Genomic DNA, 17,963 nt, shown 5'->3' with positions numbered 1-17,963 from the left:
CACATCATCCTGTCAGCCTGGGGTCAGGACCAGGAAAAAACACCGTGTGCACAACTGTGGTGGTGCCGAGGTAGGTTCCCAAACCATATATAGTATAATGAAAACCTGGCACTCAACTTAAATGCTTAAATGGAACAGTTTATTTGTAGTGCACACAGCGTCCAGGAGGACCAGGCTTGCACTTTCCCTGCCAGACAGATAAGACTTAACTGCGCTCCAGCAGCACACTGACATTTGTAACTGATGAAGGTCTGGACTGACCAAAACGTTTTGTTTGGTACTACAAATAAACTGTTCCATTTAAGCATTTAAGTTGAGTGGCAGGTTTTCATTATACTATATGGGGTCAGAACCAGAGCGCTGAGTGGAACGGTCCTAACTTCCATACCGGGAATCCCTTTAAGAGAGGCCTGGCATCAGAACCAGAGCACTGAGTGGATTTGCCCTGACTTCCATACCAATGATCCCTTTAATAGAAGCCTAGGGTCAGAATCAGAGCGCTGAGTGATTTGCCCCAACTTCCATACCGGAGATCCCTTTAAGAGAGGCCTGGGGTCGGTACCAAAGCGCAGAGTGGATTTGCCCTCACTTCCATACCGCGGATCCCTTTATTAGAGACCTGGGGTCAGTACCAGAGCATTTGAAGGCAAATTCCCTGACTTCCATACCGAGGATTCCTTTAAGAGAGCCTAGGGTCAGAACCAGAATGCTGAGTGGAATTGCCCTAACTTCCATATGGGGATCCCTTTAAGAGAGGCCTGGCGTCAGAACCAGAGCGCTTAGTGGAATTGCCCTAACGTCCATACATCCCTTTAAGAGACCCTGGGGTCAGAACCACAGCGCTGAGTCGAACGGTCCTAACTTCCATACCGGGGATCCCTTTAAGAGAGGCCTGGGGTCAGAACCAGAGCGCTGGATGGATTTGCCCTGACTTCCATACCAATGATCCCTTTAAGAGAGGCCTGGGGTCAGAATCAGAGCACTGGATGGATTTGCCCTAACTTCCATACAGGAGATCCCTTTAAGAGAGGCCTGGGGGTCAGTACCAAAGTGCAGAGTGGATTTGCCCTCACTTCCATACCGGGGATCCCTTTAAGAGGGGTCTGGGGTTAGAACCAGAGCGCTTAGTGGAATTGCCCTAACTTCCATACTAATGATCCCTTTAAGAGACCCTGGGGTCAGAACCACAGAGCTGATTGGAACAGTCCTAACTTCCATATCGGGGATCCCTTTAAGAGAGGCCTGGGGTCAAACCAAAGCACTGGCTGGATTTGCCCTGACTTCCATACCAATGATCCCTTAAAGAGAGGCGTGGGTTCAGTATCAGAGCACTGAGGGATTTGTCCTCACTTCCATACCGGAGATCCCTTTAAGAGGGAAGATGTGCCTATGGGATGGAGGGGGGATTCATTTCTGTCATGTGCTCTCTGCTCCTTTCTGGGGGCAGACAATGGCTGGGAGCTTATGCTCCTGGGGATATTAGATCTCCCCCACCCGCTCAGTGTCTGTTGAGGTGTTGTGAAGTGAGAAAACTGTTTCTCATAGCAACCAATCACAGCTCAGCGTCTTTTAAACAGCTCTGGTGAAATGAAAGATTCTTTGTGATTGGTTGGCGACACACACACACACACACACACACACTCACACTCACACACACATATACACTCACTGGCCACTTTATTAGGTACACCTGTCCAACTGTGTGTTAAGACTTAATTTCTAATCAGCCAATCACATGGCGGCAACTCAGTGCATTTAGGCATGTAGACATGGTCAAGACAATCTCCTGCAGTTCAAACCGAGCATCAGTATGGGGAAGAAAGGTGATTTGAGTGCCTTTGAACGTGGCATGATTGTTGGTGCCAGAAGGGCTGGTCTGAGTATTTCAGAAACTGCTGATCTACTGGGATTTTCACGCACAACCATCTCTAGGGTTTACAGAGAATGGTCCGAAAAAGAAAAAAAATCCAGTGAGCGGCAGTTCTGTGGCCGGAAATGCCTTGTTGATGCCAGAGGTCAGAGGAGAATGGGCAGACTGGTTCGAGCTGATAGAAAGGCAACAGTGACTCAAATTGCCACCCGTTACAACCAAGGTAGGCAGAAGAGCATCTCTGAACACACAGTGCGTCGAACTTTGAGGCAGATGGGCTACAGCAGCAGAAGACCACACCGGGTACCACTCCTCTCAGCTAAGAACAGGAAACTGAGGCTACAATTTGCACAAGCTCATCGAAATTGGACAGTAGAAGATTGGAAAAACGTTGCCTGGTCTGATGAGTCTCGATTTCTGCTGCGACATTCGGATGGTAGGGTCAGAATTTGGCGTAAACAACATGAAAGCATGGATCCATCCTGCCTTGTATCAACGGTTCAGGCTGGTGGTGGTGGTGTCATGGTGTGGGGAATTTTTTCTGGGCACTCTTTGGGCCCCTTGGTACCAATTGAGCATCGTTGCAACGCCACAGCCTACCTGAGTATTGTTGCTGACCATGTCCATCCCTTTATGACCACAATGTACCCAACATCTGATGGCTACTTTCAGCAGGATAATGCGCCATGTCATAAAGCTCGAATCATCTCAGATTGGTTTCTTGAACATGACAATGAGTTCACTGTACTCAAATGGCCTCCTCAGTCACCAGATCTCAATCCAATAGAGCATCTTTGGGATGTGGTGGAACGGGAGATTCGCATCAGGGATGTGCAGCCGACAAATCTGCGCCAACTGTGTGATGCCATCATGTCAATATGGTCCAAAATCTCTGAGGAATGCTTCCAGCACCTTGTTGAATCTCTGCCACGAAGAATTGAGGCAGTTCTGAAGGCAAAAGGGGGTCCAACCCGTTACTAGCATGGTGTACCTAATAAAGTGGCCAGTGAGTGTATATATAGATGGTATCAAGGGCCTTGTTTGTACGACCATAACTAGATATCTTATGTTTGACAACTTAGGGAATATTGCCCTGTGCATGACGCCATAATAGAAATAGAAATTGTGCTGCTGATTAGCTTTTTTGCCTTTATGAGAAATTTAGTTTTCCTCCTTTGGTGGACTTTTTTTTTTTCTTAAATGCATGTACTTGTACTTGCCAAAATTCATTTTTACAATTGTCTTTTATTTAAAATTTTGCAAAGTTTGCCTTCTACAGCCTCCATATTGGCCTCTGCAGAATGAGTCAACTGAGAATCTATCATTGAGCTCACAACAGGGTGTTTGTAACTCTTTTCTGAGCTCAATTGAATCCGGCGGAAAATGCTACGTGAAGTGACGTAATAGACATTTTGCAGATCTCAGTCCGTGTTATCACGTTTCCATTATTTTTCACTCCAGGTCCCAGTGGAGCAGTGTAAAGATTCCTTACAGATCCCCGCTCTCATCCCAGAGGTTCACAGATACATCTTCTTCAACTCTAGAGGCTTTATCATGATCCTGGCAATGGTAAGTGTCTTGTATCAGGGTCTAATGCGGAATACAGCGAGAAAATAGGAAAGAGGAAAAGGATATTCCAGAAAATCAGAATTATGTGCGTGGGAAATTCTGAGCCCTGGGCTCAAAGATCAAAACTTTTTTTTTTTGTAGCTGAATATTTATTGTCACATATTTACATTCATTGTGGATTAAATCCGTATTTTAATGGATTTCTGGCAAAACTGCTGTCACTTTTCGTGATGAAAGGAAGGAGACGGCGTAAAAACCATCAGGCTCCGCTTTATCAATTGAGTTTGTTTTTTTTTTTAAATCAGAAATACAAAACAGGAAAAAGGTTTTTTGTTGTTGGACTTTTCGCTTCATTTATTAGAATGGCACGGAAGATTTGAAGAATTTGACTTAAAAAAAAAAAAAACTAAAAAAAAATTAATTTATTTCTTTATTTCTTTACACAGTAAACATAAAACTAAGATTTTGTGCTCTACTATGTACCACACAATAATTTAGGGATATTTTTAAAAGGCGTAAATGATGAATTAACTGGAAACATCTGCATAATAATTAAAAAAAAAAAATACATGTCCACAATTTAGTAACACCCCCCCCCCCAAAAAAAAAAAAACAAATGCAAAAACAATGTTGAATCTGCACTTTCCTTGCTTTTCAGCATTGTGGCCCAAAGTGTTGTACTCCAGTGTCCTTACATTGATGCTATGTGCACACGTATGCAGAAAATTTCTGCATCAAAACCGGACTCCTTCCCAGAAAACGCGCGGTTTTGATGCTTTTTTTCCGTGCGTCCCCAGACACATAGAAAATAGCTAAAAACGCGGACGTTTCCGCTAAATTAATGAGCATGCTGCGGTTTTTACCGCGGAAAAAAAACGCATCAATACGCACTAAAAGTGCAAAATGCATTAAAATGAATGGGATGCTTCTTTTATGCGATTTTTAAGCGTTTTTGCCAGTAAAAACGCTTAAATGCGGAAAAAAAAACGCTTACGTGGGCACACAGCCTTAAGGGGAGGCTGTCAGTACAAAATGCAGAGGCTCTCGGTGCACCCTTGGCGTGGCTGCGCGCGCGGGTCCCAGCTACTTGCTTCCTTTCTATCTCCGCCCTCCTCCTTCTCCTGGGCTTTCAATCTAGGATGAAGGAGGCGGAGGTAGAAAATAAGAAGGTAGGAAGGTGCATTGAATTCCTTAGCCTATGGTTAACAGAATGGCTGTGCTTGGTATGGACAGTCACTTTGTGCTCACAGACTCACTTTGAACCATGTGACCAGATTGATGGATCTTAGGGTATGTGCACACTCTGCGGATTCTGCTGCGGATCTGGAGCGGTTTTGGCCCTGCGGATCTGCAGCAGAATTAGCTGCGTTGTACAGTACCATTATAACCTATGGAAAATGGAAACCGCAGTGCAGACGGTGCGGAATTTTCCGCGTGGTTTTTGCTGCGGTTTCCAATCCGCAGAAAGAATTGACATGTCATTCTTTTCTGCGGATTCCGCTGCGGTTTACCATCTCCTCCATTGTAGAGGTGAAAAACCGCAGGCTAATCCACAGATAAACCGCAGGTCTTCTGACCTGCGGATTTTGCAAAATCTGCGCGGAAAAATCCGCAGACCAATCCGCAGCGTGTGCACACAGCCTTACTACAGGATCATCTGTATTCAGCTTAGCATTGAAAGGTATTGACACTTTCGGCACTTAAAAAAAAAAAAAATGTTTTATACTATAAGGCTATGTGCCCATGTAGCGATTTTCATGCAGAATAAACCTGAGCAGAATCGCACACCCTGCTCCCAGGAAAACGCATGCGTTTTTTGACGCGCTTTTGTAAGCGTTTGTCAAGCGTTTTTGCATGCGTTTTCCTAAGCGGTTTTGCCCATATAATTGATGGTATGCGGAATCGCATGCGATTCCGCAAAATTAATGAACATGCTGCGTTTTTAATCGCTAAGCGTTCCCGCAGCGGTTAAAAACGCACCATTGGCACAACATGTGCGTTTTTCATTCAAAATCAATTGGATGCTTTTCTTAAGCGTTTCTGCAGCAGAATCGCTTGTCTAAAAGCGCTGCAGAAACGCTTAAAAAACGCTACGTGGGCACACAGCCTTAGTTACAAACTCTCTTTCAAAACAAGCTCACTTATGAATTCTCAGTTAACTCATTCTAGAGCCAGCAACGTAACAGGAAAACAAAGAGCACATGAAACCAAAACAATGCAAAATTTTGTTAGGAAACCAAATTGTAAAAAATGTTTTCGCTCAAAAAGCATGCATTGGAGAAAAAGCTTGCCCCTGAAGGTGTCCATATCCTTTTCAGTGACACAAAGGGACTACGGTACTTAAAGATGTCCCTCCTATATATATTTCCCAATTGCCACCATTTAGCAAATTAAATCTAATAGATGTGCAGGTTGGTAGCAACAGGACTGAATGACGACTAGAACTTGTTGCTGACGCCCATGTTGCCTTCTAGGTCCTGTACGCCTCGATTTGGATCAATCTCTACTCCACAGCTCAGATGTTTGCTAATGGCCAAAGCTGGGTGACCAGTATACCCGTCACCATAACTGCTGTGATTGTCACCATCGTGGTCATCTTTGCCATTAACAGACATCAAAAAAAGGTAAGGAGACCATTTGGAATAAAGGCAGGGGGCCACTATGATACTTTACATCATCTTTAAACTGAAGGCAATAGTCTGTCCATCGTTATAGATAAACGTCAACACAGACATAAGACTGGCAGCCGCCAATGAGATCTTCATGGAGTACAATGTCCTGCTGGGGATCAGCGATCGATCAAGAAATTGTCAGAGTGTTCCCTCAGTATCCTTTTGTCTGAGATAATGATTTACTAAATGTTTCAAGTAAATGTAGCTCATGTTCTAGCCGCAATTACAGACCATGAGTTGATGATTAAATATGTTGGCTACTTGATGTCTGTGCATCATTTATGAGGTCTGCTTTTTGAAGTGCTGTCAATTTAAGGGTTTCTGAAGCTGGAAACTCTGATGAACATATCCTCTGCAGCATAGGTAATTCTTGGTTTTCTTTTGCTGGAGTGGCCAGTTTCATCATAGAAAAATATTCAGAATTGAGAGACCTCAGTGGTTGATACCTTTTAATGGCTAACTGAAAACATGGTAACACATTGCAAGCTTTCGAGACTACTAAGGTCTCTTCTTCAGGCTAGACCAATACAAAATCTGAAGAATCACATATTTATACACAAGACAGCACAGAAATAACGCAATAGCTAAGACAAGTGATGTGAAGCGGAATAGTAATTATGGGAGAGGGATAAGCATAAATATTGGAGTAGTTCATAGATAAGCAGTGTGAAGGTTTTATTGCCCTCTGATTGCGGTCTGGTTCTGTGTTGTGATGACCCCAGAAGGTCATCACAACACAGAACCAGACCACAATCAGAGGGCAATAAAACCTTCACACTGCTTATCTATGAACTACTATCCCTCATATGAACTGCTTCACGTCACTTGTCTCATCTATTGCATTTTTTCTGTGTTGTATTGTGCATAAATATGTGACTCTTCAGATTTTGTATTAGTCTAGCCTGAAGAAGAGACCTGAGTAGTCTCGAAAGCTTGCAATGTGTTACCATCTTTTCAGTTAGCCATTAAAAGGTATCAACCACTGAGGACTCTCAATTCTGAATATTTTTCTATCTACTGGCTAACACGGTACAAAGATATACATCTTTCCTGTATCAGTTTCATCATAGTGATTGATGATTTTCATGACTGCACTTGAGGATACCTTCAAGATTCTAACAATTTTCCAGAGTGGTTGACCTTCATGTCTTAAATTAAGGATGGACCGTTGTTTCTCTATACTTGGATGAGCAGTTCTTGCCATATCCTGCCTTATAATACTCGTGGAATAGGGTTCAGCACTGTATGGAGCTATTTACCAAGTACTTTTCTCTGCATGAGTTCCTTCATCATTTTGCTGCCTTCAGTCTGAATCTGCAATGCTCAAATTACAATAACAAGAAAAAAATATATATATAGATATATATACACTCACTGGCCACTTTATTAGGTACACCTGTCCAACTGTGTGTTAAGACTTAATTTCTAATCAGCCAATCACATGGCGGCAACTCAGTGCATTTAGGCATGTAGACATGGTCAAGACAATCTCCTGCAGTTCAAACCGAGCATCAGTATGGGGAAGAAAGGTGATTTGAGTGCCTTTGAACGTGGCATGATTGTTGGTGCCAGAAGGGCTGGTCTGAGTATTTCAGAAACTGCTGATCTACTGGGATTTTCACGCACAACCATCTCTAGGGTTTACAGAGAATGGTCCGAAAAAGAAAAAAAATCCAGTGAGCGGCAGTTCTGTGGCCGGAAATGCCTTGTTGATGCCAGAGGTCAGAGGAGAATGGGCAGACTGGTTCGAGCTGATAGAAAGGCAACAGTGACTCAAATTGCCACCCGTTACAACCAAGGTAGGCAGAAGAGCATCTCTGAACGCACAGTGCGTCGAACTTTGAGGCAGATGGGCTACAGCAGCAGAAGACCACACCGGGTACCACTCCTCTCAGCTAAGAACAGGAAACTGAGGCTACAATTTGCACAAGCTCATCGAAATTGGACAGTAGAAGATTGGAAAAACGTTGCCTGGTCTGATGAGTCTCGATTTCTGCTGCGACATTCGGATGGTAGGGTCAGAATTTGGCGTAAACAACATGAAAGCATGGATCCATCCTGCCTTGTATCAACGGTTCAGGCTGGTGGTGGTGGTGTCATGGTGTGGGGAATTTTTTCTTGGCACTCTTTGGGCCCCTTGGTACCAATTGAGCATCGTTGCAACGCCACAGCCTACCTGAGTATTGTTGCTGACCATGTCCATCCCTTTATGACCACAATGTACCCAACATCTGATGGCTACTTTCAGCAGGATAATGCGCCATGTCATAAAGCTCGAATCATCTCAGATTGGTTTCTTGAACATGACAATGAGTTCACTGTACTCAAATGGCCTCCTCAGTCACCAGATCTCAATCCAATAGCGCATCTTTGGGATGTGGTGGAACGGGAGATTCGCATCAGGGATGTGCAGCCGACAAATCTGCGCCAACTGTGTGATGCCATCATGTCAATATGGTCCAAAATCTCTGAGGAATGCTTCCAGCACCTTGTTGAATCTCTGCCACGAAGAATTGAGGCAGTTCTGAAGGCAAAAGGGGGTCCAACCCGTTACTAGCATGGTGTACCTAATAAAGTGGCCAGTGAGTGTATATACACACACACACACACACACACAAAAAGACATTACACACAAACACACACAGCAGGTGAAATAAGTATTGAACACGTCACCAATTAAGTAAATCTATTTCTAAAGCTACTATTGTCATGAAATGAAATTCTCACCAGATGTCGGTAGCAACCCATTCAGTCCACATAGGCAAAGAAATCAAACCATAGATGTCCATAAATTAAATTTCAGTGGCATGTAAAAGTTTGGGCACTCCTGGTCAAAATTACTGATATTGTGAACAGTTAAGCAAGTTGAAGATGAAATGATCTCTAAAAGGCCTAAACTTAAAGATGACACATTTCCTTTGTATTTGTAATTTTGAAAATGTAAAATATGATTTTTATGTTTTTTGCCTAAAATACAAAGTAAATGTGTCATTTTTAACTTTAGACCATTTCATCTTCAACTTGCTTAACTGTTCACAATAACAGTAATTTTCACCAGCTGTTCCCAAACTTTTACATGCCACTCTATGTGAAATGAAAAATGACACAGGGAAAAAGTATTGAACACATGAAGAAAGAGTGGTGCAAATAGCCATGGAAAGTCTTGACACCAGCTGAATTCTATCAGTAATTAGAAAGCAATCCTTCCACATAGTGAAAAATAATATCAGCTGGTTAAACTGATGGTCTATAAAAAGGTGTCTCATTACCAAGGTGCCACACAAGAAACATCTCATGATGGCTAAGACCTGTGAGCTGTCTCAAGACCTTCACAACCTTATTGTTGAAAAATATACTGATGTCATTGGTTACAGAATAATTTGTGATCTACTGAAGGTTCCAGTGAGCTGAGCACTGTTGAGGCCCTAATCCATAAGTGGAAAGAACATAGTTTCACCATAAACTGGTCACGACCAGAAGCTCCCCTTAAGATTTCAGCTAGAGAAATGTAAAGAAATATCAGAAGAGTTTTCCAAGAGCCAAGGACCAACTGTGGAGACCTACAGCTATTTTGCACTTCTGATGATCCTGCCTTTATCATGGGGTCTGCTGTATCCTGCTAGTGCCATGGTAATATAACCTGTTGTTAGTAAGGATGTTTCTTTTTCTGTGAGGTTTTTTTTTTTTCTTCAATTTTTGTCCTTTTGTGAGCTGTTTTTGGATTTAGTGTAGAGCTACAGAAAGACCTGGAATCAGCAAATACAATTGTTTCAAAGAAAACTATCAGAAATGCACTCAACCTCCATGGCCTGCAGGGCCAGTTTTAGACAAAGTGGGGCCCTAGGCAAAAGTTTGAAGTGGGGCCCCAAATGCTAACATTGTATAATCACACATTTAGGTTACATTACATGAGCAGGATGTGGATACAGGTGGCAGAGGGGCCTGTGCTGGCACTGTGGGCTCCATATTCAGGGGCCTTATATCAGCCAACGGGTCTACTACTATTAGCATTACACAGGAGCGTTGCTAGGGTCAGAAAAGATTGGGGGGCCCAAGCCCCAAGACAAAGAGTTGTCCCCCAACCCCCTCTTAATTTTTTTTTTTTAACACTGCAGATAACTCAGCAGGGCTCCCAACTGTCCTGGATCCAGCGGGACAGTCCCGATTTTGACACTCCCACCTGCTATCCCGACCGGGATTGTAGTTTTCCCGCACTGTGAATCAGTCACCACGCCCACCTGTCATTTCAGTAGGGACTGTGTACCGATTGCCATACAATTCCCTCTATGCACAGCACACTCCAGAACAGAAGCCCTCCCCGGCTCACGTGACCAGTCACATGACTGTGACCTTATCCTATGTAACACCAGAGATAGCAGTAATAACTCTCGGAGAACAGATAATGTAGTAGATGTCACCTGCAGTCCTATGTAACACCACAGATAGCCATAACGTTTCAGAGTAAGACTATGTTCACATGCATTTTTTTCAGTAGCCAAAACCTGTTCTATTGGCAGTAAAAATGTTGCGTTCAAAACACCTGTTTTTCAGCTTGTTTTCTGGTGTTCTTTACACTTTTTTCAGCTGTTTTTAAAAGTGAGGATGTTTGCTTTGTCTACAGTAGGTTTAAGGCCACGTTCACACGTTGAGTATTCGGTCAGTATTTCACATCAGTATGTGCAAGTCAAAACCAGGAGGGTGAGAAAACCAGAAGTGGTGACGTGTTTCTACTATACTTTTCCTCTGATTGTTCCACTGCTGTTTCTGCATTATAAATACTGGTATTTGAAATCCTGACCAAATACTAAACATGTAAACGACACTTAATAGTTTAATTCACCAAAACCACTTAAAAAATTGCAGCGAAAAATGCCGTTGCAAAATCTGCAGCTTTTTTTTTATTCTTTCATTGCTTTCTACGGATGAAAACACACTGAAAGAAGTGACACGCTGCAGATTTAAAAAAACGATACAGTTCTGAAATTCACTAACAACTGGTGTTTTCCCCTCAAGCTTTAAACATGCCTCCATCACACCTATCCTCAAAAAGCCCTCTCTTGACCCATCCTCTGTATCTAGCTATCGCCCTATATCACTTCTCCCATACGCCTCCAAGCTACTGGAACAACACGTCTACCTTGAACTGTCCTCCCATCTCTCTTCTTGCTCCCTCTTCGACCGCTTACAATCTGGCTTCCGGTCACACCACTCCACTGAAACTGCCCTTACTAAGGTCACCAATGACCTCTTAACTGCCAAGAGCAAGCGACACTACTCTGTCCTCCTCCTCCTGGACCTGTCGGCTGCCTTTGACACAGTGGACCATTCCCTATTATTACAGACCCTCTCATCCCTCGGCATCACAGACTTGGCCCTCTCCTGGATCTCATCATACCTAACAGACCGGACATTCAGCGTCTCCCACTCACACACCACCTCCTCACCTCGCTGTCATGTCGGACGCTGTTCACACCACAGCATCCGGCAGGCAGAGGTAGTTCCACCTCCAGCCACTATAGCCTCAGTGGCGCCGGCCTGATCTTCAGGCTCTCGGGGGTTAATCCTGCTGGAGACCAGGTTGGATGGTTAGTCACGCCCACGGTCTTTAAATAGTCATGCTGGCCTATGGGCGTCGCCGATTATAGCTTGTGTTTCATACCAAGTGGTTCCGGTCTGGAGTGGAGGTGTTCAAGAGAGAGAGATTCATATCTGGTGTCGTATGATCCGTCGTTATCCTTTCTCCTTCTCATATTTGTGTTTAGTTGTGCCCTGTTCACATTACTGTTTATTCCTGTGTGTGTGCGGCGCAGTGCAGTTTAAGTTCTCCCTGTCTGTCATTATTTGTGTGGGAGCTTTGGTGGTGGTGACTTCTCACTGGGTGGAGGGTGGAGGGTTAAGTGCAGGGCTGAGCAGGAGATAAGGAAAGGTCGGAGGCTCAGGCATTTGCACCTTCAGCAAAAACCCTGGGTTGAGGGTCAGACAGGGTTTCCCCTAGTAAAGGGACACCACAGGGGCCCCGGGTATTTCAGCCTTAGTTGAACTAAGCTCCCGTGACATTATAATCGGCCCACATTTTTTCAGGAGTCCATGGATCCATTAGATTCCATAACCCGCCAGTTGGCGGCGCTGTCCATACAGGTCTCCGAGTTGAATGGGGCAGTTCAGCAGCAGGGCCTGGTAGTAGCAAAGGTGCAAACGGCATCTGCAGGTATCGGTGCAGAGCCGAAGTTTCCGCTGCCAGAACGATTTTCAGGCGATCGCAGCAAATTTGTCGTATTTCGGGAGGCCTGCAAATTATACTTCCGCATGCGGCCAATATCCTCAGGTAATGAGGCCCAGCGAGTAGGGCTGGTGTTGTCATTACTGAGTGGTGACCCCCAAGCATGGGCATTTTCCTTACCACCTGACTCTGCTACATTTCATTCGGTCGATAATGTTTTTTCTGCCCTCGGGCTCATTTACGATGACCCTGACCGACTGGCTCTAGCGGAATCTAAAATCCGCGCCCTCCGCCAGGGGGAGCGCTTGGCAGAAGACTATTGTTCGGAATTTCGCCGCTGGGCTGTAGACACACAGTGGAATGACCCAGCACTGCGGAGCCAGTTTATTCATGGGGTATCAGGGAGGGTGAAACAAGCCCTCCTGATGTATGAGACTCCGGCATCATTGGAGTCTGCCATGAGTTTGGTGATACGTATTGATCGCCGTTTTCGTCAGGGGGCACAGGAGACGCTACCTCTGGGGGAAAACAGAGGTGCAGGTGTGGTTGGAGTAGATGAGTCCCCTGAACCTATGCAGATTGCTGGCGTGGCACAGGTTCAGCCTCGCGCTCCGGGAGTCCGGAAGTCCGGAGCATGTTTCTACTGTGGTAAAGGTGGTCATTATGTTAACGTTTGCCCGGTACTACCTAAGAGGGTCACACCGGCGGAAAACTGTTAAGCTCAGAGGGTATGGAGGAGACCCAACTGAGCGTATGCATATCCTCCATGATGGTATCTCAATGTATGCTCCCTGCCAAGGTTATTGTCGCCGGCAGAGAGCTACCTATATCAGTGTTTGTGGATAGCGGTTCCGCCACCAATCTCATAGATGAGGAGTTTGCACACACCGCCGGGTTTAAGATTGAAAAACTTCCTCACCCCATACAGGTGGTGACCATTAATGCTGTTCCCCTCCCTCAAGGGGAGATTACTGAGTTTGTGGCAGAGGTGAAACTCCACATTGGGGTCCTACATTCTGAGTCGGTTACATGTAGGGTCCTCCGTAATCTCCCAGCTCAAATGGTCCTGGGTTTTCCATGGCTGTCCAGGCACAACCCGGTAATTGATTGGAAAACTCAGGACATAGTACAATGGAGTGGTTTCTGCCAAGACAATTGCTTGGCCACATGTGTGTCCGCCGTGACGCCCAGCCTGCCGGAGGCTTTGCAGGATTTCGCGGATGTTTTCTCTGAGAAGGGTTGCTCAGAACTGCCTCCACATAGAGCCTATGACTGTGCTATTAGGTTAAAACCCGGGGCCAAATTACCTAAGGCCAGGATGTTTAATATTTCTGGTCCTGAGAGACAAGCTCTGAAAGACTACATCGCGGAGAGTCTGAGCAAAGGTCACATCCGGCCTTCGTCCTCGCCTGTAGCCGCGGGGTTTTTCTTCATTAAGAAGAAAGATGGGGGGTTACGCCCGTGTCTGGATTTCCGAGAGTTAAACCAGATTACTATCCGTGATCCCTACCTAATGCCGTTGATCCCGGATTTGTTCAACCAGGTAGCGGGGGCAAAATGGTTTTCCAAGCTGGACCTCAGGGGGGCGTATAACCTCATAAGGGTCCGTCAGGGGGATGAGTGGAAGACGGCGTTTAACACTCCTGAGGGTCATTTTGAGAGTCTGGTTATGCCGTTTGGGTTGACCACCGCGCCTGCCGTTTTCCAACATTTTATTAATGATGTCTTTGCTCATGTCCTGGGGAGATTTGTGATTGTATACCTGGATGATATCCTCATTTATTCTAGCGATCGGGACACTCATTTGCAGCATGTTAGGCAGGTGTTACAGTTGCTCCGGGAGAACCAGCTCTATGCTAAGCTGGAAAAATGTTTATTTTTTGTCCAGGAGTTGCCCTTTTTGGGATATATTGTGTCCGCAGCTGGTTTTAAAATGGACACCGCTAAGGTGCAAGCGGTGTTGCAATGGGAGAGGCCGGAGAGTCTGAAAGCACTCCAGCGGTTCCTTGGGTTTGCGAATTATTATAGGAAATTTATAAAACACTTTTCGACTGTCGCCAAACCGCTCACGGACATGACAAAAAAGGGTGCCGATCTGGCGAACTGGCCTGAGGTGGCTATACGTGCATTTGAGCGTCTGAAGAATAGTTTTGCTTCAGCCCCCATTCTGGTGCAACCAGACGTGTCTAAACCTTTTGTGGTAGAGGTTGATGCGTCGGAGGTGGGAGTGGGGGCAGTACTGTCTCAAGGCTCGTCCTTGAGCGAGATGCATCCATGCGCCTACTTCTCCAAGAAGTTGTCGCCGGCCGAACGGAATTATGATATCGGCAACAGGGAGTTGTTGGCCATCAAACTGGCTTTTGAGGAATGGCGACACTTCTTGGAGGGGGCGGCTCACCAGGTCACAGTTATCACCGACCATAAGAATCTGCTCTACCTGGAGTCGGCCAAGCGTCTGTCTCCTAGGCAGGCTCGCTGGGCATTGTTTTTTACTCGTTTCAATTTTCTTGTGACGTACCGTCCCGGGGCTAAAAACACCAAGGCGGATGCTTTGTCTAGGTGTTTTCCGGGGGGAGAACCTCGGGAAGAGCCGGTACCCATCCTCCAGAAAGGGGTAGTGGTCTCGGCTCTCACGACTGAGGTAGAGGCGGAGATTGCCGAGGCCCAAGAGGAGGTACCACCAGGACTTCCCGCCAACAAATCATTTGTACCCCTGCATCTTCGGCCTAAGGTGTTGAAGGAACACCACGATTCGGTACTGGCTGGTCACCCAGGGGTGAAGGGCACCTTAGAGCTGGTATCGCGTCGTTTCTGGTGGCCCAAAATCCGGCAGGACGTGGTCTCGTACGTGGCAGCTTGCATCACGTGCGCTAGGGCTAAGTCACCCCGAACCCGTCCTGCTGGCACGCTACAGCCTCTGGGGGTACCCAATAGGCCATGGACAGAAATCTCCATGGATTTTATCACTGACTTGCCAGCCTCGGCAGGGAACACGGTCATCCTGGTGGTGGTTGACCGTTTTTCAAAGATGGCGCATTTTGTGGCGTTGTCCTCTTTGCCCAATGCTAAGACGTTGGCTCAGGTATTTGTGAAGGAGGTGGTCAGACTCCACGGAGTACCGTCTGACATAGTATCTGATAGGGGTACGCAATTTGTGGCGAGGTTTTGGAAAGCTTTTTGCTCAAGGTTGGGGATCAAGTTGTCACATTCATCGGCGTTTCATCCACAGTCTAATGGACAAACTGAGCGCATGAACCAAAATCTAGAACAGTATTTACGATGCTTTGTGTCCGACAACCAGGAGGAGTGGTCTACTTTCCTTCCTCTGGCCGAATTCGCATTAAATAATCACCGCCAAGAGTCATCAGGAGAGTCTCCATTCTTTTGTGTGTACGGTCAACATCCTCAGTTTTGTACCTTACGTCAGGGTGACTCCGGGGGTGTCCCGGAGGAGGATCAGCTAGGAGCCCAATTGTCATCAGTCTGGAGGTGGGTGAAACAGCGTTTGTTGAGCATGAGTGCCAGGTACAAACGGGTGGCTGACAGTAGACGCGTGCCAGGTCCGGACCTGTGTGTGGGTGAATGGGTGTGGTTAGCTACGAAGAACATAAAACTCAAAATCCCTTCTTTAAAACTGGGTCCAAGGTTTATTGGGCCTTTTAGGATTTCTGCCATCATTAACCCAGTGGCTTATCGGTTGGAACTTCCCGCAGTGTACAAGATACACAACGTGTTTCACAGGGCTTTATTGAAAAAGGTGGTAGGCTCTGTGGACACAACGCCGATGCCACCTCCAGTCATGGTGGATGGCGAGTTAGAGTTCGAGGTCGCCAAGGTAGTGGACTCTCGAGTAGTACGCCGTACTCTTCAGTATTTGGTGCACTGGCGGGGGTATGGTCCAGAGGAGAGGTCTTGGGTTCCAGCCTCAGACATACATGCGGATCGGCTGGTCAGTTCTTTTCACCGTCGTCATCCGGACAAGCCGGGTCCTATGAGTCTTGAGGGCCCTGGGGTCCCTCGTAGAAGACGGGGTACTGTCATGTCGGACGCTGTTCACACCACAGCATCCGGCAGGCAGAGGTAGTTCCACCTCCAGCCACTATAGCCTCAGTGGCGCCGGCCTGATCTTCAGGCTCTCGGGGGTTAATCCTGCTGGAGACCAGGTTGGATGGTTAGTCACGCCCACGGTCTTTAAATAGTCATGCTGGCCTATGGGCGTCGCCGATTATAGCTTGTGTTTCATACCAAGTGGTTCCGGTCTGGAGTGGAGGTGTTCAAGAGAGAGAGATTCATATCTGGTGTCGTATGATCCGTCGTTATCCTTTCTCCTTCTCATATTTGTGTTTAGTTGTGCCCTGTTCACATTACTGTTTATTCCTGTGTGTGTGCGGCGCAGTGCAGTTTAAGTTCTCCCTGTCTGTCATTATTTGTGTGGGAGCTTTGGTGGTGGTGACTTCTCACTGGGTGGAGGGTGGAGGGTTAAGTGCAGGGCTGAGCAGGAGATAAGGAAAGGTCGGAGGCTCAGGCATTTGCACCTTCAGCAAAAACCCTGGGTTGAGGGTCAGACAGGGTTTCCCCTAGTAAAGGGACACCACAGGGGCCCCGGGTATTTCAGCCTTAGTTGAACTAAGCTCCCGTGACACTCGCCCCCTATCTGTCGGAGTCCCACAAGGTTCAGTCCTAGGGCCCCTGCTGTTCTCTATTTACACCTTTGGCCTGGGACAGCTCATAGAATCTCATGGCTTTCAGTATCATCTTTATGCTGATGACACACAGATCTACATCTCTGGACCAGATATCACCTCCCTACTAACCAGAATCCCTCAATGTCTGTCCACTATTTCATCCTTCTTCTCCACTAGATATCTGAAACTCAACATGGACAAAACAGAATTCATCATCTTTCCCCCATCTCACGTGACCCCCCCTACGAACCTATCAATTACAGTAAATGACTGCCCACTCTCCCCAGTCCCACAAGCTCGCTGCCTCGGAGTAATCCTTGATGCTGATCTCTCCTTCAAACCACATATCCAAACCCTTTCCACTTCCTGCCGACTTCAACTCAAAAATATTTCACGCATCCGTTCATTCCTCACCCAAGAATCTGCAAAAACCCTAGTCCATGCCCTCATCATCTCTCGCCTTGACTACTGCAACCTCATGCTCTGCGGCCTCCCCTCAAACACTCTCGCACCCCTCCAATCTATTCTAAACTCTGCTGCCCGACTAATCCACCTGTCCCCCCGCTATTCCCCAGCTTCTCCCCTCTGTCACTGGCTCCCAATTGCCCAGAGACTCCATTACAAAACCCTAACCATGACATACAAAGCCATCCACAACTTGTCTCCTCCATACATCTGTGACCTCGTCTCCCGGTACTTTCCTGCACGCAACCTCCGATCCTCACAAGATCTCCTTCTCTACTCCCCTCTTATCTCCTCTTCCCACAATCGCATACAAGATTTCTCTCGCGCATCACCCCTACTCTGGAACTCTCTACCACAACATATCAGACTCTCACCTACCATCGAAACCTTCAAAAAGAGCCTGAAGACCCACCTCTTCCGACAAGCCTATAACCTGCAGTAACCACCGATCGACCAAACCGCTGCACGACCAGCTCTACCCT

General features: G+C 46.3%; 1 protein-coding gene across 4 annotated transcripts in view; it reads left to right on the top strand.

The window, feature by feature from the left end:
- TMEM268 (transmembrane protein 268) overlaps positions 1 to 17,963 on the top strand; it is a 94,164-nt gene that overhangs the window by 15,218 nt on the left and 60,983 nt on the right. For all 4 annotated transcript variants that reach the window (XM_073590830.1, XM_073590829.1, XM_073590831.1 and 1 more), the window contains exons 4-6: positions 3,332 to 3,439; positions 5,914 to 6,063; positions 6,155 to 6,265. In XM_073590830.1, the coding sequence (XP_073446931.1) occupies positions 3,332 to 3,439; positions 5,914 to 6,063; positions 6,155 to 6,265 (369 nt within the window). The remainder of the gene's footprint in view (positions 1 to 3,331; positions 3,440 to 5,913; positions 6,064 to 6,154; positions 6,266 to 17,963) is intronic.

The sequence above is a fragment of the Dendrobates tinctorius genome, unplaced genomic scaffold (assembly GCF_039654945.1).
Source record: "Dendrobates tinctorius isolate UK_male_01 unplaced genomic scaffold, ASM3965494v1 ptg000120l, whole genome shotgun sequence".
In the NCBI taxonomy this organism is placed as follows: Eukaryota; Metazoa; Chordata; class Amphibia; order Anura; family Dendrobatidae; genus Dendrobates; species Dendrobates tinctorius.
Note: the sequence above shows the minus strand (reverse complement) of the source record. Positions and strands in the feature narration are given on the sequence as shown.